The following is a 23413-nucleotide window of genomic DNA, read 5'->3' on the forward strand; positions in this document are numbered from 1 at the left end:
CTGCTTACTGTACCCTCTAGAGGCAAAAGAATGGCCAACCCAGTTGTGTCCAGTGAACCCACTGCAGAGTTAGACCAAAGCACACCAGCTGCTTCCTGGTTGCTTTCTCAGCCTGGTGTTTGGATCTGGGAGCGTTCTATCCACAGGGCTCTTGGGAACAGGATCCCAGCACACAGTGTAGAGAGGAAATCTCTTGGTCCTCATTGCAGTGTGTTTGTGGATGTCTAATGGATATCAGAGACTTCTTTTTCACTTGTTTTCCAAGGTTGGGCATGAGAGTTGTCAGTTTATTTGTTTGCTTGCTTCTTTTTAATGTTAACTGGGAGAGTTGAGCCTTGATCAGAGAGAGCATAGGATGGTCTAAAGTAGAAAAGTCCTCGGATCAGCCTCAGAGGTTGAGCTCATTGTGAACCCAGAACTCAAAGGATAACATTCTAGCTTTAGGTGCAAAGTTTACCTTCAAGTGACTGGGTCATCCTTGATCCCTGGAGGTCTCTGTGGTGTTCCGGGGTGCTTCAACCCTGCACCTTCCAAAGAAAGGACTGGCCCTTGACCAGAGAGATCTTCTAAGTCCTCGGAGTATTCTGCTTGATAAGAGTGTTTTTGTATACCTGGGGCCTTGGGCTACCCCAGATAGTTTATGGCTACAATGTGATTTATAATGAATGTGTGCCTTTGTTTGCCTGGGGCCCTGGGCCATGCTGTATTAATTTGACCTCTGGAAGTGCTGAAGACAGGGTAGCTAAGGTCAGTCATGTGGGTATTTCATGCCTAGGTGACTGACTTCCAAGAAAAACCTTGGGCATGAAAGCTCAGGTAAGCTTCCCTGGCTGGCAGGACTTCCCAGGTGCTATCACACATCATTACTGGGAGGAGTACGTCCTGTTTGTGCTACTCTACTGAGAGAGGGCAGCTGGAAGGCCATGTCTGGTTTCTCCTGGACTCTGCCCTGTGTACCTCTTTCCTTTGCAAATTTGAGTCTGTATCCTTTCACTGTCATAAACCATAACCATGAGTGTCAGAGCTTTCCTGAGTTCTATGAGTCCTTCTGGTGAATCACTGAACCTGAGGATGGTCTTGGGAGCCCCTGACCCAGCTCGGAACCTTTCAAAGGGAGAGATGCCACTTCTGGCCAAATTTCAGAGTTTCCACGGCCCTTGCAAAATTTTTTCCAGTTGGCTTCAGGTTGGTTCTTCCTCACATGAACCCTTCTGGACAGTTAAATTTTCCTGTGATTCTGAGGTCCCTGACTCCTGGCCCTCTGACCCGTGTTGTTGAGTCATTCAACTTTCCAGTCACAGATTGCTCTGACGTCCTCAGCCCCAATGACTCAACTTCCATTCACTTCAGCAATCCACGTCCACTGCCACCTCCTATACCTTGTTCATCACTTGGGACGCCTCAACCTACAAAACGATATGCTCAGAAATCTAGCACTACAACCTCTTTGGGCCAGATGTTTAAGAGCATGAGTTTTGGGGTTAGTCAAGTCCAGAGTAACTTAACTTCCTTGAGCTGTAGTTACTTTTCTGTAAAGTGAGAGAGGACCCAATGGAACCATACGCGTAAAGCTCTTAGTTAATGCCTGGTGCCTACATGCCTGGGATTACAATAAGAGCTACTGTTACCAAGCTTGTGATGGTTAACTTTATGTGCCAATTTGACTGGGCCATAGGACGCCCAGATATCTGCTTAAATATCATTTCTGCCTGTGAGGGTGTTCCCAGAAGAGATCAGCATTTGGATCTGTGGACTCAGTAAAGCCGATGGCCCTCCTCAACATGGGTGGGCATCATCCAATGCCCATGGGCATTGATTCATGGGCCTGAGTAGAAGAAAAAGGCAGAGGAAGGTGGCCTTTTTTCTCTCTGCCTGACTGCTTAAACTGAGACATTGGTCTTCTCCTGGCAGTGGCCTTAGACTCACAATCCTGGCTCTCCAAGTTCTCAGGCTTTCAGACTTGGAATGGAACTACAGCGCCATTTTCCTGGGGCTCCAGCTTGAAGTCGGCAGGTCACAGGACTTCTTAGCTTCCATAATTGCATGAGTCAGTTCCTTCTAATGAGACTTATTATAAGGAATTGGTTCTGTTTCTCTAGAGGACCTTGACTAATACAAAGCCTTATGGTTACGTGCTGGGTATATTTGACACCTGATTTTGCAGGCTGTCAGACCTCTCTTGGCCTTGCCCATCTCCCCTTCTTAGGCTAGATTTAATCACCCATCTCTTCAAGGGCCTCTCATCCCATCCCTCCTCACGCTCATCTCCTTGTCCTCCTTCCACAGCTGCACCTCCGTCCCCACTGCTGTGTCAATCCAAATGCTTGTTTTCACTCTCCCTGGCCCGGGGCTGCCGGACAATACGTGGGAAAAAGCACATCACCATGCTGAAGTGGTTCCATTACACATTTATGAGACTCTCAGCCTCTGCTGGGCCGCCACTGCTGCTCGCTCATCTTTTAATTATCTCTAGTTGACCTTCTCTTACTTTCTCTTCAGCGGCTGCCCCTGACCTCCACCCCCTCCACCCAACCCACCATCGCCTCCTCATTCCCAGCTCATGGGGAAGCTGGGGCTCTACAGAGATAATGGAGACCCTCAGAGACGATCTATCTCATGTATGCCCCTGGGTCTTCTTAATTTGTCTATATTTTTACCTATATTTGCTTCCTTCATGATTCTATTTGAAGGAGTTATTACTCATCGCCAAAGTTAACCTTTCTAGCAGTAACTGCTGACTCCTTTGCTTCCTGTTTTTTTCTCTAGAAAAAATTTAATTCCCTCTCTCATATATCCTCCTTCTCACTCTCTCTCATTCTCTCTCTCCCCACTCCCCCCTCGCCAAACCCCAGGCTTTTCTCCCTGATATACAAGTATGCCCACACTTCCTCTGCCTCATCCTTTTCCCTTTTCTTTCTACACTGCTTATCTTTCAAGATCTGCCCCATGGGTCCCTATCTTCCCACTGCCTAAGTAGTTCCTACTTGCTCTGTCAAGTGGTCCTTGCCTTTGCTGCCCATTGGAACCCTATGGGGGCCTAACTCATTCATTTTTAAATTTCTGGTTCCCAACAGACAGCCTAGAACACTGCAAGAGGCCAGTGGGCATCTGCTAGTGGAACCAGGAAGGATGATGTGTGGGTGGTCCAGAGAGAAAGGCAGATTAGGAGCAGGGACACGATGGCACTCTGCGGAGGGAGAGCAGGACTTGGCATCTGTGTGTCACGTGAAGCAAGGACTAGAGTTGGTCACAAAATCTTCCTTGCTCCGGGTGTCAGGGACAGAATGCTGAGCTGGGCGGCGCCTGTGTCTGACATAATATGTTATATATTATGGTTTTATGCTTGTGTGCTGGGAAGGAGCAGAATTGGATTATCTCCCTGCCCCAGGAAATAGCCATGTAGTAAGCGGTAATGGGATCAACGTGCACGGACTGAAATTCTCTATAACCTCCCAGGGAAAAGAGCAGTGGGAAGAATTCTCTTTCAGGGAGAAGGTGTGTGGGCCTCAACGTTGGGGATAAAGAGAGACCTGTTAAATCAGGTGACGGCTTCGGGAGCTGCCAGAACAGAAGGTGGTGCCAGAGCCCCCCAGGCTGGACCACTTTTCCACCTGCCTCTCTGGCCAGTTATGCTAAGTGAGATTCTCTCCTGGTGTAAGAGGGACGTTACCAGCCCTTTCTTCAGGGCACAAAGCTGCACAAAGCTTCTTTCCTTTTTTCTTCCCACTTCTTTTTACTCACTGGCACTTCTTTGTCTTCGATTTTTTGCCCACATTGCCGTTACAGCAACTTTCAACCATATAATGTCGTAGATATTTGGCATTGAGGATTTAACACTAGTGACTTCTACTTTAGGCATTGTATCCCAAAGAGCCATGGCATGGAGTAGTTTGTCATGTTGCTAAAGTATGAGTCTGTATGACCTGCTCCGTGATGGGGGGGCGGGAGTTAGTTAACAAGTTAGTGAATCTGGTCAACTGCCCAACCTATGCATTTCATTATTGCTTTTTTATTCATTCATTCGACAAATATTTTTTGAGTATCTAGTATATGCCAGCCCCTACGTTATGATGCTAGGCTGGCGATAAAGTGGAGAATGAAAAGGTTCTCTGCTCCCGTGGACTGTACCTTTGGGAGGAGGATGAGGGGAGGGAAGAAGAATAAACAAAACAATTAATTTCATGTGGTGATATGTTCTATGAAGAAAATAAAGCCAGGTGATGTGATGGAAAGTGAGAGAGAGAGGTGGGCATTGGAAAGGAGCCCTGCCCACTGCAGTGTTATTCACAGCAGCCAAAAGGTGGAAGCAACCCACGTGTACATCAGTGGATGGATGGATAAACAAAATGTGTATTCATAAAATGGAATATTATTCAGCCATAAAAAGGAATGGAATTCTGATACACGCTACAATGTGGATGAATCTTGAAAACGTTATGCTAAATGAAATAAGCCAATACAAAAGGGTAAATATTGCATGATTCCATTTATATGAATACTTAGAAAAGGCAAATTCGTAGAGACAGAGAGTGGACTAGAGATTACCAGGGGCTGGAGGAAGGGGGAAGTGGGGAGTCGTTTCTTGGTGGGTACAGAGTTTCTGTTTGGGATGATGAAAAAGTTTTGGAAAGAGGCAGTGGTGGAGGTCACACAACACTGTGAATGTACTTCATGCCACTGATTTGTACACTTAAAGATGGCAAGTTTTGTGTTACATATATTTTACCACAATTTAAAAAAAGAAGAAGGAGGGAGATTTGCAGTGAAGAGAGGAGCCGCCATGTGAAGATGGGGGGAGGGGACCATCCTGCTGGGAGGAACGTCAAGGGCAAAGATGGCAAGGCAGGAAAGAGCTCGGATTGTTTTTGGTTCTCCATTGCTTTGTGCATAGTAACGATCGTAAGTGTTAAAGATGTTTCTTTGTTAAAAAAAAAAAAAAAAAGCTTCAGAAAGGAAGTTGATGGTCACTGCTGGCGGGGGTAGTGAAGAGATTTAAAAGCAATGGTACGGACGAGTTTGGGGATTTTCAGAGCTCTCCAAATGCCTTCCTCAGGAAGGCAGAGTCCTCTGCAGCTCTCGGTTTGCAGGTCCAGCCTCCCATCCAGCTGTGAGCATCTTGACGCTGCCCAAGGTTGTACTGTTTCAATTCTGTGCCTCCTACACTTGTATTTGGTGAGTGATGGGTGATTAAGTAGACGACCTGGGAGTCATTTACATGTGGGACTATGTAGGTTAACAGTGCTAAACCAGCAAGCAGGAGAAATGGATTCTTGGCCTAGTTCCGCCGTTAACTAGTTGTGTGTGTATAGATAAATGGCTTAGTCTATCTGGGCTTCAGATTCTTCCTCCACAAAATGCATGCTTTGGACAAGATTAGAGAAAACAAATATATAATACACATATTCCTTTTCACACGTCTGACAGTAGGGCCAGATGGTGATGTGTGGACACCCCAGGCCTGATTGGCCCTCCTCCAAGCCAATATTCCTTACAAGTTTTTTCAGTATTTACTTGCCTGGGGAGGTGGAAGAGGTTAAAAGCAACTGATTTTTTTTTTTTGTACTAATAAAAATTGTATTTATGAATTTACTTCAACAAGGCAAAGCAGAATCACTGAAAAATTGTTTGTGTGTGTGTGTTCTTGTTTCCTCTTTGGGTTTCTTTAGTCCACTTTAACGTGTATATAATAAAATAAATTTCTTCTTCTGAGAAAAAGGCACTATATCATGGGATATTTAGATTGAGATTTTAAGTTCACTGGGACTGCCTGAGAAAGTTGTAAGAGGTTTCAGTAGAGCTGGGCTTTTAAAATTTTTCGTGTCAGGATGCTGTCTGCTTTGGTGGGAGTGGGAAAAATCATATTTAACTGGTTGATCTCAGTGATGTTTTAGTGTTCATTTTGGATCAGCGTTTCCCAACAGCTGCCCCAAAGGCCTGGAACTCCCGTAGCTGTCCAGGGCAGACACTGCTAACAGATCACAGCACTCCTTCCTGCAGAGCCCAGACGGGACTCCAGCTTTCTCGCCACCACTTCCAGTTACGGATTCCATTGGCCATCCTCGGGCTGGGTGGATGCTGTGATTCCTTCTGACCTCAGTGTTGTAGAACTCTGTGATCTGAAATTTTGCATGAGTTAAAAGGAATCACCGTTTGTCTGGGACCTAAGTAACTGACATGTAATTTGGTTTCAGACATGTTGATGTTTATGTAAATGTTTGTGTAGAAGAAAATGATGTTGGAAGCTAGAAAAATCCCTCCTGGCCATCTCTCCTGGTTTTATAGCATTTAAAAGAAGTGACAATTGAAGGAAATTTTATGGAAATATTCTGGGCTACTGTCAACTAGTATGGAGAGCAACTGAAGACCTAGAATTCAGAGGGTGGTCCTAGAACCTGGACGGAAGGAAGACCTTGCTTTTCAGGAACCAAACAGCTTTAGCAATGGATTGAGGTAGGAAATGATCTAGGAAGATCTGTTGACAACTGCAAAGGCTTTATTTATGTGAACTACACCAAGCTCCAATCTAAATTAGGTTGAACTTTGAAATAGCCAATGCTGTAGCAGAATAGCTTTTGCTCCCAAAGGCTGACAATGGGAGTATTTAAGTATTTAAGGAGCTCACAAGCTTTAGAGATTAAAAAAACATGGTTTTGAATCCTGACTCCTGCAATTACTTGCTGTGGGACCTTGAAATAAGTAATTCATCATCTTTGAGTCTGTTTGCTTATCTGGGCAATGAAGATACTTATCACTTAACTTTCGGCATGTGGTGAGGCTTAAATAAGGTATCAGTGGTGACACCTGCTGAGGCCCAGAGCAGGCATGGAAATACAACCTGGGTGATTGCATCAAGCATGAGGAGGGCTTCACGGACACTTTCCAGTAAGGGGTCTGTGGTTGGGGCACCACGAGGTTACTGATGAACTTGGAACCAGAAATTGGGTCTGTGGAGGAGAAACACGAATCAGCTGTACAACCCAATAGGAAAACAATATCAAGAGGCAAATCACAACTTAATCAAGGAGATGAAAATGGATACAATGTGTTTCGATCAAATGGGGCGGCGGGGGGAGGGGAAGATTATCCTACCGTTGGGATTATAAATCGGCATGGCCATTTGGAAAGGCAGTTTGAAAGTTTTGTCAAATTCCACTCAGCAGTGTACCCCTCCTCCCCTATACAATGGTTCTGCCCTACACAAACCACCAGAAGAGGAGGAAACCCTTGCCATGGTTTATTTATTCTTTATAAGTTACAAAGTCCTGTCCTATGACATGTGCATTCATCTATTTGTAATTTATTACCTATTGGAGTGTAAGCTCAGTGAGGTCAGTGTCTTTGTCTCTCATGTTCATAAACATACCATCATGAAATGCAGAACATGAGTGTATAGAAAAGATTCTAGAAAGTTCTAGAGAGAGAAGAAAAAAAAAAACCTTTCATATGCATCATAACAGCAAATCAGAAAATATGTTGTGTTTAAACATACGTAAATGATACCCTACTGTATGCATTATTCTGCAGCTTGCTTTTTCAGTCAGCATTTGGCTTGCAGGTCTAGCCATATAGGTACTTAGAGATCTACAGCTATTCTGTTTAACTTCAGATTCTGTCATCCCTGCACTATTGCAGGGGTAGCAAACTCAAATTCTACAGAGGTTATGCAGGACACCTAAATGTGAGGCAGCCTTGGAGGAAGACGTGTTATAATCAGATATTATGCCTGCCTAATTACATGGCCATATAAAATGTTGCATATGCCAACTAAAATCACCAAACAGAACATTTACCAAGGTTATATTTTGCCTAAGAACTAGCAGTTTGTGAACTTTGCTGTTGTTTTCTCATACTTAATGTTATGGCTAATCTTTTATGGGTAACCATTGGTATTTTAGGTTATTTCCTCTTTCCCTCCCAAATTAGGACTAACTTGGGTTACAAATTTGGGGATTAACTTGAGAACACAGAAGATAGGAAAAGGAAGATCAAAATGTCAGTTGCATTTCTTAAAGCTGACTGGAGAAAGTGATTTTAGATCTGTGGCCAAAGGGACTTAGAGTCTCTCCTCTTGATTTTGACAGAATCACGGGCAGAGTCACGGTACACCTGCACATCTCCACCTGAGGGCTGGACTCCTACCACCTGGCAGGTAAGGAGACAGGGTGCACACTTTTTATAGCTTATGAATTTGACCAGACAGGAGTAGGGGCTGGGCCAGGCAAGCTCAGTTCCCTCTTTCAAAAGCAAATATCAGACAAAGCACTGCTCTTATGCGAAGAAATTAGTAGAGGTGGAGAGAAAAGCTAGGAGTGTTATCCTCACAGAAGTTCCTCTTCACTGAAAGCATGAGACTAGTAGGGAGGTTGATTCCCTTAATAGATAACCAACATTTTGTCTCTGGAAACTTCCCTTCCTCCTCCTCCTCCTCCTCCTCCTCCTCCTCCCCCTCCCCCTCCTCCTCCTCCTCCTCCCCCTCCTCCTCCTCCTCCCCCTCCTCCTCCTCCTCCTCCCCCTCCCCCTCCTCCCCCTCCTCCCCCTCCTCCCCCTCCTCCCCCTCCTCCTCCTCCTCCCCCTCCTCCCCCCTCCCCCCTCCCCCTCCTCCCCTCCCCCTCCCCTCCCCTCCCCCCTCCTCCTCCCCCCTCCTCCTCCCCCCCTCCCCCTCCCCCTCCCCCTCCCCCTCCCCCTCCTCCTCCTCCTCCTCTCATGTAACAGATTTAACTAAGACAACTCTTGATCCTGGTTTCTTTTCAATAATTTTTCCAGCTACATGGAGAAAACCTTTTCATTGCTAGCTTTTGGTATTTCTGTGAGTCATGGATTCTTTCTCCTGATACATCTTTGATTACTGTTTTTATTCTATTAATTTTGATCTGTTCTCTGATTCATTATCATTTCTCTTACAATTTTCAACTCTTTGTTTTAAAAATATGTTGATTTCCGTAGGTTTTTTTCATCCCCTCTCATACCTTCATTTTCCTCCTGAAATTCATGTCTCCAGCCCAGACTTCTGTCCTAAGCTTCAGATACATATATCCAATTGTTGTCAAGTTCAATGTATCAAAAAGAAGTTCTTTTTAAAGATTATTATTTTTTAAATTTATTTTTAAAAGTTGAAGTATAGTTGATTTACAATATTGTGTTAGTTTCAGGTATACAGCAAAGTGATTTGGTTATACATATATATGTATATGTCTATATTCTTTTTTCTATTCTTTTTCATTATAGTTTACTACAAGATATTGAATATAGTTCCCTGTGCTGTACAGTAAATCTTTGTTGTTTATCTATTTTATATATAGGAGTGTGCATCTGTTAATCCTATACTCCCAATTTATCCCTCCCCCACCTTTCCCTTTGGTAACCATAAGTTTGTTTTCTACGTCTGTGACTCTGTTTCTGTTTTGTAAGTAAGTTTATTTGTAGTATTTTTTAGATTGCACATATAAGTGAGATCATATGATATTTGCCTTTCTCTGCCTGACTTACTTCACTTAGTATGATAATCTCTAGGTCCATCCACATTGCTGCAAATGGTATTATTTCATTCTTTTTTTATGGCTGAGTAATATTCCGTTGTATACATGTACTACATCTTCTTTATCCATTCATCTGTCAATGGATACTTAGGTTGCTTCCGTGTCTTGGCTACGGCGAATAGTGCTGCTATGAATATTGGGGTGAGTGTATCTCAAAAAGAAGTTCTTATCTTCCCCTTAAAACTTGTTCCTTCTCCTGACTTACAGCCTATATACCCTTTAAACCACGTGGATTGAAAAATCATGTCTTCTTTTTAAGGTTCGTTGAGAATATTAGATGAGATAATGCAAGTGGTTGCTGCTTAGCTGTCAAGAAAAATGTGTACATAAAAGTCTTCTTGCAGAATGTGAGCCTGCATTAGACTGTAAAGCACAGCTGTTATCCTAGGACTCCTTCACTTCCTGTGTTATGTTCAGTGCTTTCCTTTTATTCTTGGTAGATTCCTAAGAAAGACTGAAAGGCAGGGAAAAGTTTTGAGTCCTCATATACGTCTTAAAACATCTGTATTGTTTCTCATATTCAATTTATGATTTAGATGGGTATAAAATTCCAGGCAGTAAGTTCTGGCAGTAAGTTTTTCCCCCAGAATTCTGAAGGTTTTGCTCCATTATAGTCCAGTGTCTGATGTTGCTTATAAGAGGCCTGTTGTGTTTCTGATTTCTTTTCCTTAGCATATAACCCATTATTTTTTCCTTTCTGGGTATTTTTATTTTTTAATTTATTCTTTAGTGTAGTTATATACCAATTTTACTTAAAAAAAAGTCTGGGTGGGCGGGGGAGCTGCCACACAGGGTGGAAAGAAGCATAAGAGTAGATCAGGTGGTTTCAAAGGTCCTCAGAGAAGCGCTCAGAAACTCTATTCCAACCAGGTCCTCATTACCTCTGGATATTTTTAGAACCCTTTCTTTATCCCTGGGGTTCTGAAATTTCAAAACAGTGTGCCTTATTTGGCTTTTTATTACTCATCTTGCAGAGTATTTTATGGGCCCCTTCAATCTGGACACTTACTGGCTTTCAGTTCTGAAAAGTACTCTCCTATTATTTCCTTTGATGATTTCCTTTTCTTTATTTCCCCTGTTGTTTGAAAGTCCAATTATTTAGATATTGTGATTTCTGAAAAAAAACCTCTTTTCCTTCCTCCACTGTTTTCTACCTCTTGATCTTTTGGTCCATTTCTGGACTGTTTCCCCAACTTTATATTCTATTATTGAATTTTTGTTATCAAATGTTTTGATTTTCAAAAGTTTTCTCTTTGTTTTTGAAATGACCATTTGGGTAGTGTGCTGTTCTTTTTGTAATACGCAGTGTGTAGGGGCGGTGTCTCCTTTCACTCCACTAAAGAGTCTGTTTACAGATTTTTCTTCTACTCCTTCAGTCGTGTCTGAATCATCCAGGTTTCTTATTTATATTTATTTGTTTTGCTCTTTTTCTTTCAGAGGCCTTTCTCAAGTGTCTGGTTGTCCTTTGCTGGCCATGTCTTTTTAAGGTGGCAAAATATCCTTAATGTAGGATTTACCATTTTAACTATTTTTTTTCAGTATACAATTCAGCAGAATTAAGTAAATTTACATTGTTGGGCAACCATCACTACTATCCATCTCCAGAACTTTACCATCATCCCAAACTGAAATTACGTACCTATTAAGCCGTAACTCCCTATTTTCCCCTCCCCCAGCTCCTGGTAACCATTATTTGACTTTTTTTTTTTGATGAATTTGACTATTCTAAGTACTTCATGTAAGTGGAATCGTACAATGTTTGTCCTCTTGCGTCTGGCTTATTTCACTTAACATAATGACTTTAAGGTTCGTCCATGTTGTAGCCGGTGTCAGAATGTTATACCTCGTAAAGGCTGAATAATAACCCATTGCCTGTCTATACCACATTTTGTTTATCCATTCATCCGCTGATGGGCACCTGGGTCGCTTCCATGTTTTACTTCTGTGAATGACGCTGCTGTGAACATGGGTGTACATATATCTGTTTGAGTCCTTGCTTTCAATTCTTTTCATGTATTTTTGAAAGTGAGACAGTAAAAAATTATTAGAGACTCTGTGTGTGCATGTGTGTGCTGCTTGTCTGGGAGCTCCCAGTGGATGAAAGGGTGTCAAAATCACTGTCTGTTAGCGGATCCCAGGAAGAGCATATCCATTCAAAGGTGTATCTGTGCGGCACAGGCTTTCTCTACATAGGGCAGGAGTATCGGAACATTTACAACATACAACACAGCACTTCACTCAATGCCTACAACTTATGGCGTGAATGGTGTGTGGGCGACATTCTTTCTCACCTTCCAGGTGTAATTTCCCTGTACTTTGGTATTTCTTTGATACTTGTGATTGTGATTTGGGAGGCCAGGGATGGGATGCGGAGGGAGAGAGATGTACAATTATATGTTTGTGCTCAAGTTGCCTGGATTCTTGGAAATTCCTCTAATATATATATTTTCAGTCAGCCCTGGAAGTAGAGATCATATTTTATGAGCACCAGCTACTTATCTAACTGTGTAGATAGTTCAGGATTAAGCAAATGTTAGCTCCATCTTGGAATGTAATGAAGACGCCTGCAGGGAACAGAGTGGGAGGTGGTCTCCAGGAGGCAGGGATTCTGGCTCAGGCCCAGCCTCCACCCCTGTGGTCTGTTTTCAGAGGCTCTGCTCTGGCCTTTGCAGCCAGCAAGCTCTCCAGTCCAGTAGGTTTCCTATGAAAAAATTCACTTTTGAATTTTTATTTAAGTGGTCTTTTTTTAAAGTAAGAATGACTTCCATTGGAGCTTTTCTTACAGACAAGGTCATGATATAGTTATCTCGATGCCTGCTTCTGAGCAAAGCACAAGGATGAGGACAGGAGGGGTGGGGGGCAGAGCCTGAGCAGCTGGTGTTTGTTTCAGCCTCTTCCCGAGCCGCTTCAGAGCCGTCAGAGAATAGGGATGAGGCATCACCATTCCCTGCACAGCCCCGGTGCGAGGCCTGAGGTGTGATGTGCAGATAAGGAGGTGTGTTTGCACTGGCTTTTATTTATTTATTAAAATTTTTTTTCTTTTTTTTTTTAAATAGATTTTTTAAATTTATTTATTTACTGGCTGCGTTGGGTCTTCCGTGGCTGTGCGTGGGCTTCTCTAGCTGCCGAGGGCTGCTCATTAAGGCGGCTTCTCTTGTTGCGGAGCACAGGCTCCAGGCGCTCAGGCTTCAGTAGTTGTGGCACGTGGGCTCAGTAGTTGCGGCTCGCGGGCTCTAGAGTGCAGGCTCAGTCGTTGTTCTGCACATGTGGGATATTCCCGGACCAGGGCTCGAACCCGTGTCCCCTGCATTGGCAGGCGGATTCTTAACCACTGCGCCACCAGGGAAGCCCCTGCGCTGGCTTTTAAATGATGCTCTTTCTAATCTCACTTTTCTGCTGCTGAGGAGTTTATGTGAAATCAGTGCATGTCTACCTCAGTTTTGCTCCCATTGATTTTATCGGTATTCATTTATTTACTTTACACCTTTTTAGACGGATGATGTAAGATTTGGCAGTTTCTTTCTTGACATCTTGCACTTTTGTCAGCAGAATGCCACCTGCCATCATTCCATAGTGGTGCTTGTGGATGTGTTTCAGAAACTGGTTGATGTCCTGTGAACCAGATTTGCATAAGCCTCTCAGTTTCTGCTAATGGGTGGAAGATGGTTCCCAGGGCCTGCTTTCACGGACAGCGATGGTTAAACCTCCAGAGGTCTGATAGCCTTATGTGGACACAGGCGGAAGCAAACTCTGCAGACAGGCAGGAAACTTCTGACAGTGTCTCTGCTTCCTTCGTCCTTTGGAACCAACCAGAAATCTGACATTTCTTCCAGGAAATGTCAAATATTTCCCCATCAGCTGCTTCTTCACAATTCTTTCTTTTTCATTGCGTTTTATTTTTCACTCAGATAAAATTTACCAACAGTGAATGCACAGATCTTAGCCTCATACTCTGATGGGTTTCGACAACTGTATCTACTCATGTAACCCACACCCCAGCAAGACAGAGAACGTTTCCTTCATGCCGGCGAGTTCTTTGTGTCCCACCCAGTCAATCCGTGCCTCCCAGCCATCACCGCTCTGATTTCTGTCACCAGAGATCCGTGTTGCTGGGTCTAGAGTTTCACATAAATGCAACCGTCCATTGTAATCCTGCACTGCCCATCCCTCTGTGTCTGGCTTCTTTTGCTCACCCATGTAATTGTGTATATTAGCAGTTTGTTCTCTTTATTGCTGAGCCCTCGTCCACAATATTTTTTATCGTGGGATATACTACTTAAAAGGAAAACCCTTTCTCTACCCACAGAATACTTCTGCCACCAAATGGCTGGATTCTCCCCTCCCATGAAACAGTTCTGACACCAGCTACCCAGACTCAGTACCGACTCTGTAAGGACCCAGTCCCACAAGACTGTCCCCCACGTCAGACACCAATTGCAAGTCCCAGGTGGTCACTCGTACTTCTGACCAACCATCTATAAATCAGGGGTTCCCACGACCCTCTCCTCAGGTTTGATAATTTGCTAGAATGGATAACAGAACTCAGGGAGACACTTATTTACTTTTACCAGTTTATTATAAAGGATATGATAAAGGGCACCGATGAACAGAAAACATCCTGCTAAGTGAAAGAAGCCAGGCACGAATGGCCACGTAATGGATGACTCAATCTGCACGAAATATCAGGAATAGGCAAATCTCTGCAGAGAGAAGGCAGCTTAGAGGCTGCAGGGACTTGGGGGAGGGGAGAATGGGGAGTGACTGCTTAATGAGCGGGGTTTCCATGAAATGTTCTGGACAGTGCGGATAATTGTTCAGTACTGTGAGTGTACTAAATGCCACTGAATTGTATGTATGCTTTAAAATGGTTAAAATGGCGAATATTATGCCATGTGCATTTTACCACACACACACACACAAAATATCCACCCCATTAAATAGGTGGGAAAACTGAGTCTCAGATATGCAAAGGCTTAATCCAGGTTCACACACAGAGAGAGCATCAGAGCTAGGGATTAATCCATCTGATTAGGCCAGCTGTGCGCTAAGCGCTGAGAATACAGAAAATATAGAAATGAAGCACGCAGACCTCTCCCTTTGCCTCCCCACTGAGCCTCCTTTCCTGGGCTTTACTGGTTTTCCCCTCTGCTTGGACTGGACTAGCAGGTGCAGGGCGAGCTCTGCACCTGCAAGCCACACCATCGCCACTGCGTTCCTGGTGACAAGGCGCCCAGGCTGGTCGACTCCAGGCTGAACTGGCGTGGTGGCACCAGGCACACGGAGACTGAGGCTGCTCTGGGCTTTGGCCCCAACCCTTCCGGATAGGACACAGCTCTGCCACGCCCTCCAGCCCCTATCCCTCCTCTGCCAGCTGCAAGGCTCTCTCCCGTCAGCAGGTGGTCACCCTGGAGGTCTTTGTTCTGCTAATCCTAATTCTCTTGTAAGAACAGAAAGGCTGCCTCTGAAATTAGGCCGCCTGCCATGAGAGAAAGTTGGGTGGGCATTTGCTCAGCAGCAGACATCCACTGCTCAGTGCTTCTGTCCTAAAAGCTTTTTTGTGTTCTCTTCCCTTTTGGGCCCAGTGACTTAATCTTTCTGGATTTTTGTCTCCGGTACCCTTAACTCCTGGAGCCTTGTGAGCCTATAAATCACTGAGAATCCTGCAGAAAGGAAGCGGAAGGGCAGAGTGCGAAGTTGAAATAACTAAGTCTTTATCACCAAGTCCCACCCTCCATTCCGTCCCAACTCTTTTCCATCTTATTCCGTCTGAATTTTCCTGCGTATGTATCACCTCCCTTCCAGTCTGTCCTCCGGGCCTGTGAAGTTGTCCCCAAGGGCTGGACTCAGCATGAGAAGGGAGGAGTTGGGATTTATCTACAAGGGACCACTGCCTTTGAAGGTCAAGAGTCTTCCAACTGGGACAAAGAGGCAGGGGCTTGGAGAAGGGTCCCCCTTTGTGCTTGGGCCCTTGGCTCCCTCTCCCAGACAGGCAGGGTCCCATCCACGTTCCTCGGTGCCACTTTCATCTTTTTCCCACATACTCACACTCAGCAAAGGAGGAATCTTCCTGCAGTATAGAGCTCACTCCCCAAGAGGAGACCCAGTGGGCAAGATGCTTTATAGCTCGACGTCTAGATATCAGACCCACTGTAATTACGGGAGAGGAACTGGACGTGTCTTCCTCTGTCCAGATAAACCAGAAAGCTCTGATGAGACAAGATAATGAGCTCTTGGAGTTTATCAGGAGGAGAAGTGTGAGACTGCCGTAGTGTCGTAGGCTCGCGCAGAGACCAAACCTGATAGACTGTGCGGGAAAATGTCCAAGCCAGTCCTAGCCTTTAGTTCACACCCAGCGATATTGGTCCCTTTGTTCATTTCCCGATAGATGTATGGATTTTATCAATGCTAAGTAGGCAGAACCTGGCTCTGTTCAGGGGGAAATCCCATGGATACATTGATTTCCTCCTGACCCAGAAAGAGGGACTTTCTGGGTGCAGCAGTTGGTACATCGTAATTTCCCTGCTCCTGGAGGCCAAAGATCCAGTGAGTCCTTTCTGAAGGTGACTTCTTTGCTCTTTCTCAAAATGCCCAAGCCACACAGCCTCCTCTCAGATTTCTAAGCGAGGGGTGGGCTGCTCTGGGTACGAGCCCAGGCACCCCTCGCAGCACGTGAAAATTTGATCCGTGCGCTAAAGACTGTCTTGCTTAATGCAGTCGGGCCCTTTGTCCGCAAGAGCTAATACCCTTTTGGGAAATGCCGTGACTTAAGCTGAAATGTCAGGGAAGGGGAGAGGGTGGAGAGGGAATGCGGACCTCTGCCATCCAACCTGCTTTCTCCAGCCACTTAATAACTTGGCTAAAAGCCACAATCATTACAGAGCCATCAGCCAGGCTCCAGCCCCTCGCTGTCTTCCCAAGCAATCAACAAGATTTAGTAAGCCACCAGTTGGAATCTATGTCACTTAAAAAGTGTGGTTTCTTAGACCAGTCCCACAGAGACCGATTACGGAGACCTGGGCATTTGATCACCTTCCATTTGGAGACCAGGAGGCTGTGGATGGAGCCAGCTGTTAGGCCTTCCAAGTGCGTACCTAGAAAAAGTAGGCACTTAGCACACGGCCCGCTCACCTCCACGTTGTCCTCACTAAACGCGACTCTTCCATCATTTCATAGCACTTTTTTTTTTTAAAATTTATTTATTTTGGGCTGCGTTGGGTCTTCCTTGCTGCGTGCGTGCATGCTCTCTGTAGTTGCGGCGGGCGGGGGCTACTCTCCGTTGCGGTGCGTGGGCTTCTCATTGCGGTGGCTTCTCTTGTTGCGGAGCCCGGGCTCTAGGCACGCGGGCGTCCGTAGTTGTGGCTCGCGGGCTCTAGAGCACAGGCTCAGTAGTTGTGGTGCACAGGCTTCGTTGCTCCGCAGCGTGTGGGAACTTCCCGGACCAGGGCTTGAACCCTTGTCCCCTGAATTGGCAGGCGGATTCTTAACCACTGCGCCACCAGGGAAGCCCATAGCACTTTTTTTTTGATGGAGCTGTGATTGAGAGGAAGGAGAACCGTCAGAGCCTCTTAAATGTTGCCAAACTTTTTACATTCATTATTTTTATAACAACTTCATGAAGCAGTTATGATTATGCCTCATTTTTCACACGAGGAAAATGAGGCAAGGCCACCTTCTCCCTCAACGGGAGTTGAGAGTAAGCCCCATGCGCGCGGCATCTAGGATCTCACCTTCCCAGGAGACCTGTCAACCATCGACAGGGCCTGGGGAGGGGGCTTCAGACTCTGGAGTAAGACCTAGCTTCCCCTAACCTCCTCCTGTCCGGTGACAGGATCCAGAGTGAGCCCCTGACACCCAAACTTCTCTGGGTTTCAGCACTTTGGGCCCCGCTACTACTGCCTTGAGTCCTTCACACTAATCTCATGTCTTCCTTTCTCTGTTTATGTCCACCATATACAAAGCCCCAGATTCCCAGATCTTACCTCTGGCTCATGGAATCCCTAAAGCGGTCCCACATCGCTACTGTATTGCGATTGTATCTCCCACCCCTCCCCGACTCATGGAAACTGTCTACTGTAACTTCCGGAATTCCAGGTTCATCTCAGCAAAATCCTCTGTATCCTCAGCATCTTTTCTGGGTCGGAGGGGTCCCCTCATTCTTCTTGATCTAATGGGAACCTGGCTCTCGCTGAGGCCAGTTCCCTCTGCAGCTCTCTCACTGACGACTGTGTCTCTCCCGTCCTTCTCCCTTGTACCTCTGGGCCTCCTGGTTTCTCGTGTCTGCTTCCAGACCAGCCTTCCTTCCAGTCATTAAGACCCTCGTTTTATTCTCCTGCTGTCAGGCTACATCAGTCCCGACCCTTTAACGCTACTTTCCTCTGCCAGCTCCTCTGGTCTCGCCTCTCTTTTCTTGACAGTTTTGTGTCCTGGGTGGCTGTTTCACTCTCTCCAACACCAGTCCCATCTTAATACTTGGTGATTTCTACATACTTTCAGGTAATTCTCTTAGTTCTTAAATTCCCCTCCTCCTCCAAGCTTATATTCCACTCTCCTTTGGCAGTTCACCCTCATGGCCTTGTCATGACCAATCATTGCCACGTTCCATACTCTCTGCTTCATACAACTCTCTCTGACCACCACCTGTTTTTCAACCCACTCCATCTAAATAGTATCTGATTCTGGTGATCGTTCAGTCTCACAGAGACGCTCAATCCATTGATCCCACCACTTTTCCCCTGCTCATACCCTTTGGATGTTACTGCTTCCCTCCCATCTGGTTTAAATTCCATGGTTGAACATTAGTTTTACTCCCTTGCATGTGCCCTTGACAACCTTGTCGTTTTTACTTTGTGCTACTGTCCCTGCTCTATGCCTGCACCCATCAGCTGACTATGACTGTTAGATAAAACCACAATCACAACGAAGCTGAATCTCTTTTGTTTTGATGCATAACTACAGACTTAGTGCTGCCAGCAGTCCTATCATGTTTCCCTGGTTGCTCACTCGCCTTCTCTCCAAGATTCTATGTTACACCTTCTCTTACCTCGAAATCTCGCAAACTTCTTCACCTATCCACACTCTCAGATAGGACCTTGCTTCCTCTCTTACTGGGAAAATAAAGCAATAGGAAGAGGGTTTTCTCAGGCTCCCACCACCAAATCTACTCACTCTCCAGCATCCGTACCATATGCTCTGCCTTCTTGCCTGTGTGTATAGAGGACCTGCCCGTGAGCCCACACATGCCAATTATGCCCTCGCACGTTCATCCTGTCGCTTCGCCTCTACTCTGTGACATCACACCAGCAACCTGGCCCCTCTCTTTCCAGCCTCACTCTCCCCACTTTCTACTGGATCATTTTCATCAGTAGACAAACCTACTGTAATTTGTTCTATCTTAATGAGAAAGCCTCCTGTTGACCCAATGTTCCCTACCAGCTACCACCTACTTTCTCTGTTCCCTTTTGGATTTAGCAGTAACCTTGACCAGAACATTTTTGTTGGAATGATTGGGGCAAAGCCTAATTGGAGTGGGTTTAAGAGAGAAAAGGAGAAGAGGCATTGGAGCCAGTGAGTCTAGGCTATTCTTTCAGGGAGTTTCCTGCGAAGGGGGGCAGCAGACGTCTCTTATACCACCAGTCAAAGTTAGTTGACATTTAGTGAGTTAAAGTTACAGGAAATGAAGCCAGGAAAGTAGGCTAATATTGATCTGACACTCGCTAGAATCCAGGCATGTTCACAGGACTGAGTGGCAGATGACTGTAGAGAGATACAGAAGTTTGTCCCTTCTCTCAAAGAGCTCTGGCCGAGCAGGAGAGACAGTGAGGTGAACGGGATGGCTGGGGGCTTGATATCTACTAACAACCAGACAGGGGCCTTGCTCGGTCTTTATCGGCCCGAGGACCTCAATTTGCAGCCGCTTGGCTTTCTCAGCTCTCACCCTGTTTCCTTCTTAACCTCACCGGAGCTGGACCACATCTTGTCAGACGGACCATGTGTGGGACTCACCTAAGGGCAGACCTGGCCCTGTGTGCGACGGGGCAGCCTCCTTCCTCCAGCTCTTAGGACTCCGATCTTGGATTCTTATGGCGGGGTTGGCCGCACTGGTCTCCTGGTGCTGTCTCATGGGAGGCCAACCAACCACCTCCAGCCGCCCTCTGAGGCTGTTAAGAATATCCTTCTCCATCCAAGGAATGGGACCAGCTCTCTATACCTGTCAGTCTCAACCCCACACCTGTTGCAACACAGACAGATGCTATCGACACGCCTGCGCCCACCCTACATCCTGGCTTTAACTGTCCAACTTCCTCGCTCCCTTCAAAAGCGTATCGGAATACAAGTGACTGAGCATAATACAAAGTTATTCCAAGGAGAACTTTGGTGCTGCTCTGATTAGTTTTAAAAGTAAAGTACTTGTAAGCACTGATTCTGTAACCGCCATTAGTAACTTATTAGTAGCATCCGACATTACAAGGAGTCAGGACAATCCCTGCAGTTGAAAAGTGCAATTGCACAGGCAGCTAAGTGCGAGCAGGGGCCAGGCGGATTGCTCGAGTGGGTGCAAGGGCTGGGTGAGGACTGTGGCAAACTTGAGAGCCTGTGTCCGTCAGCAGGGGCAGAAGACCGCTCTCCTCCAGTCTGTCGCTACAGCTCAGATATGACCCATCTTCTACGTTTTCAAAAGAAGCTGGGAGTTCAAATTTTAAGGGGAACCTTCTGATTTTTAAGTACTGAAATGTAATTCAAAACCTCCAGAAACACTGTGCATGACAAACAAAATACAACTGCAAGTTGAGTTTGGTCCGTGGGCAGATATCGTGCTCTCCTGCTCGCCTACGTCTGGGTCTGTGCGTTCCCAGCTCAGCCTCCTCGCTGTCTCTCCAGCTCTGTATCTGTCTGAGACCTCGCACAGCTGCCCTGCCAGGCCCATATTTCAGCGCCACGCCCTGGAAACTAGGCGTCACCCCTGCTGTCAGAGGAGGGGCTCCTACGTCGCCGGAAGCAGAGGGACACGAGGGGAGAGTGAAGGTGGTGCTTTTCATAATTAACACCCTCATGGGTCACTTGCCCCATGAGGGACGTGGTGGAAGACTGAATCACGGTGACATTTCCAGGGCACGGAGAAACCAACTCAGGAACCGCCGGCTCAGCCCTGCCATGAGCTTCAGGATTTCCTGTGATCCGAGTGCAGGCTGATGGTGGCACCTGTGTCAGCATAACAGCCTCTGCAGGTGCGGGGACACCAGCTGGTGTGGCCTGGGGCTCCATGCTGCTGGGGGGGCCAGCTGGCCCGGGAGGCAGGGAGTCCAGTGGCCAGGGCCTCAAGACGCATCTCCAAGGCCAGCTGCACTTCACCTGGAGTCACAGGGACACAGAATGGGGCCAGAGGGGCTTCGGAGAGGGTGGCTCACCTCCCCCTACACCTCCACCACTGTCCTGCCGCCGCCAGCCGACGCATCAGCTGGGACTGAGCAGGCACTGGGGTTCGCTTTTATTTGTGGGGGGAGACAGTTTGTTTTCGGTTGGGGGTCAGGCCTGCACATCAAGCTGCTCTTCTCTTTCAAAGAAAGAGAAAACAGTAAGGCGTTGATGCGTTTGCTGAGAAACGGAATCTCTGGTCCCTAAATGGAAACTCCATGAGCTCGGGGAATATTCCCTGTGAAATCACGAGGTTCAGCACAGTGGCTGGCACATAGTTCAAGAAATATTGTTGAATGGACAAAAGAAAGAAAGGAAGGGAGGGAGGGAGGGAGGGAGGAAGGAGGGAAGGGAGGAAGGAAACGAAAGAAAGGAAAGAAGAGAGGGAAAGGGCGAGGGAGGGAAGCAGGGTAGGGGTGGGGTCTGTGGGAGTTGACCCCAGATGTGAAGCCCTGTGGAATGTATGATAAAGACTATTTTGTTTCGAGGGGGGGCGGGTGTTGAATACCAGCTCAGGCCATTCTCTTATACCAGCGACACAGAGAAAGGGGGAAGGGAAAGCCTGCGCAGAATTATATATGTATTTTTACTGCTGAGCAATTAGGCAGTCTCCTTTCTGTTAAAATCCATAATTTCCCTCCCATCTGAAAAGAAGTGGTTTCAGTAATGTGGCAGTTTCGATTTTGAGCCAGAGAAGTCATTTAGGAACAGAAAAATGAAACACTTCTTTAAGAATGACCATACCATTTCAAGCCCCAAATGATCGTATTAAGGGTTTAGTTAATATTATACCTGCTCTGAAAAGGGGAGGAAAAGGCAGAACGACTTGTCACACAGTCCTGCTGAGTGGCCAACCAGTGGGTGCTGTGAAGTCGGCTTTCTCTTCAAGGCGGTGGGCGCTGGTTCCTGAGCGTTGCCGCGGCTCCCCGCAACGTGGATGTTTCTGGAGCTGAATGAATAGAGGGCCTGTGTTTGTCTGGCTACTGAACTCAAAGCACAGACCGGGTTCTCTCCACTTCATCTCACTCATGGGTACCAACTCCAGAAGCAGTAATGGCACCATTTATTAGCAAGTTTCATGCACCCTTTCCACCAAGAGAAGGGACTGCCATTTTGTCCTGGGAAGGAGAGTATTATATTCTTTTCTTCTCATGCAAAGCCCTCAGCGATTTGCTCCTTTTCTTCATCCAGTGGATGCTGTGGGCTTATCTTCCACTTGCCCCCAAAGCAGTCCTCCAGGCAAACCACAGTGAACCTAAGGGCTGCTGTAGGAGGGAACTATTTTCTCCCTCTTCTCATTGGAAGCAAACTTCCATCCTTCTCTCCAACCTCATTGCTGTTTCTTCTCCGCGGAGGAAGAGCGACATACCCAAACGCTAAAAATGGAGAAAGTCTGCCTGTGTAGTTCAGTCTCCTTCTTGCTTCTCTCTTGGATCCTGGCTTGTGTCCATCCTTTTTTCTCCATGCCCTGCCACCCTCCGCGGTGTGCGATGGGAAGAGTGGGGGAGAAGGAGACCTAAAGTTGAACTGGAAGGTATTTTCCATGGGGGCGGGGTAATTATTATGGAGTAAGGACAATGTGACTCACTACTGATAGACTTAATGTCGTGGTTCCCATCTGAATTTGTCTAAGTTGATTCAGACTTTGAAGGAGAGGGGAACACAACATTTCAGATTCAGAAAGAGAAAAGGGAAGCGATAGAGTCAAAGAAAGTATGGACAAGGGATTAGAAAGGACACCAGGAGAAGCTGCTTGAACTAGTCTGTGTGGCAATAGGAGAGCACGCTGCCTCAGGGATCGAGGAGGGGTTCTTGGTAAATATGGAGGCACCATCTGTCTTTTTTTTTTTCCAATCAATAATTTGTATTTATTTATTTACTTTTGGCCATGCGGCATGCGGAATCTCAGTTCTCTGACTAGGGATCGAACCCGGGCCCCCTGCAGTGGAAGCGCTGAGTCCCAGTCACTGGACCACCAGGGAAATCCCCACCATTTGTCTTTTGCATCACTGAGATCGCTGGGCTGGGTACTCGTGTTGATTGTTGAGCACTACCCCCCGAACTTCGTTTCTCTCCGACCTTCCTTCCTCCCTGCTCACCCTTTACTCTTAGGCTATACCCTTCAATAGTTGGTTCTCAGTAAATGGGGACGCTCAAAGGCTTCTAAGTAAAAATTTCAGGGCATGTCTATTTTCCTTCATTAGCTGCAAAATAAACACATTTTCGTGGGCCTGCAGTTCAGGGGCTGCTGGGCTGGTGTTTACACATGTGGTGAGCAGTGCTTCCCTGGCTCTCCCTCTGAATGCACTCCACCACCCTTTCTCTAGCCAGTCAGGGTGCATTGGAAATACCTGCAGAGCTTTCAGAAGCTACAGATGCTTTGGGCCCCGCCCCAGTCCATCTAAATCAGAATCTCCGGTGGTGGAGCACTGCAGGCATTGACATTTTCTAAAAGCTCCCCAGGG

At 46.3% G+C, this 23413-nt stretch overlaps 1 protein-coding gene and 1 non-coding gene across 21 annotated transcripts in view; one reads left to right on the forward strand and one right to left on the reverse strand.

Moving 5' to 3' along the window:
* Positions 1-23413, forward strand: part of ADPRM (ADP-ribose/CDP-alcohol diphosphatase, manganese dependent) — a 384694-nt gene that overhangs the window by 161655 nt on the left and 199626 nt on the right. For 18 of the 20 annotated variants that reach the window (XR_009499606.1, XR_009499605.1, XR_009499607.1 and 15 more), the window contains one exon: positions 8082-8149. The exons of the other annotated variants lie outside the window; for them this stretch is intronic. Coding sequence is in view for 4 of the 18 variants with exons in the window: in XM_059907760.1 (XP_059763743.1) it covers positions 8082-8149 (68 nt within the window). In the remaining 14 variants the exon portion in view is untranslated. Of the gene's footprint in view, positions 1-8081; positions 8150-23413 lie in introns of those variants that run through there. 20 annotated transcript variants of the gene reach the window in all.
* Positions 10344-10423, reverse strand: LOC132356284 (small nucleolar RNA ZL8). The gene has a single exon (XR_009499807.1). It is a non-coding gene; the product is annotated as a small nucleolar RNA ZL8 (small nucleolar RNA).

The sequence above is a fragment of the Balaenoptera ricei genome, chromosome 20 (genome assembly GCF_028023285.1).
Source record: "Balaenoptera ricei isolate mBalRic1 chromosome 20, mBalRic1.hap2, whole genome shotgun sequence".
In the NCBI taxonomy this organism is placed as follows: domain Eukaryota; kingdom Metazoa; phylum Chordata; class Mammalia; order Artiodactyla; family Balaenopteridae; genus Balaenoptera; species Balaenoptera ricei.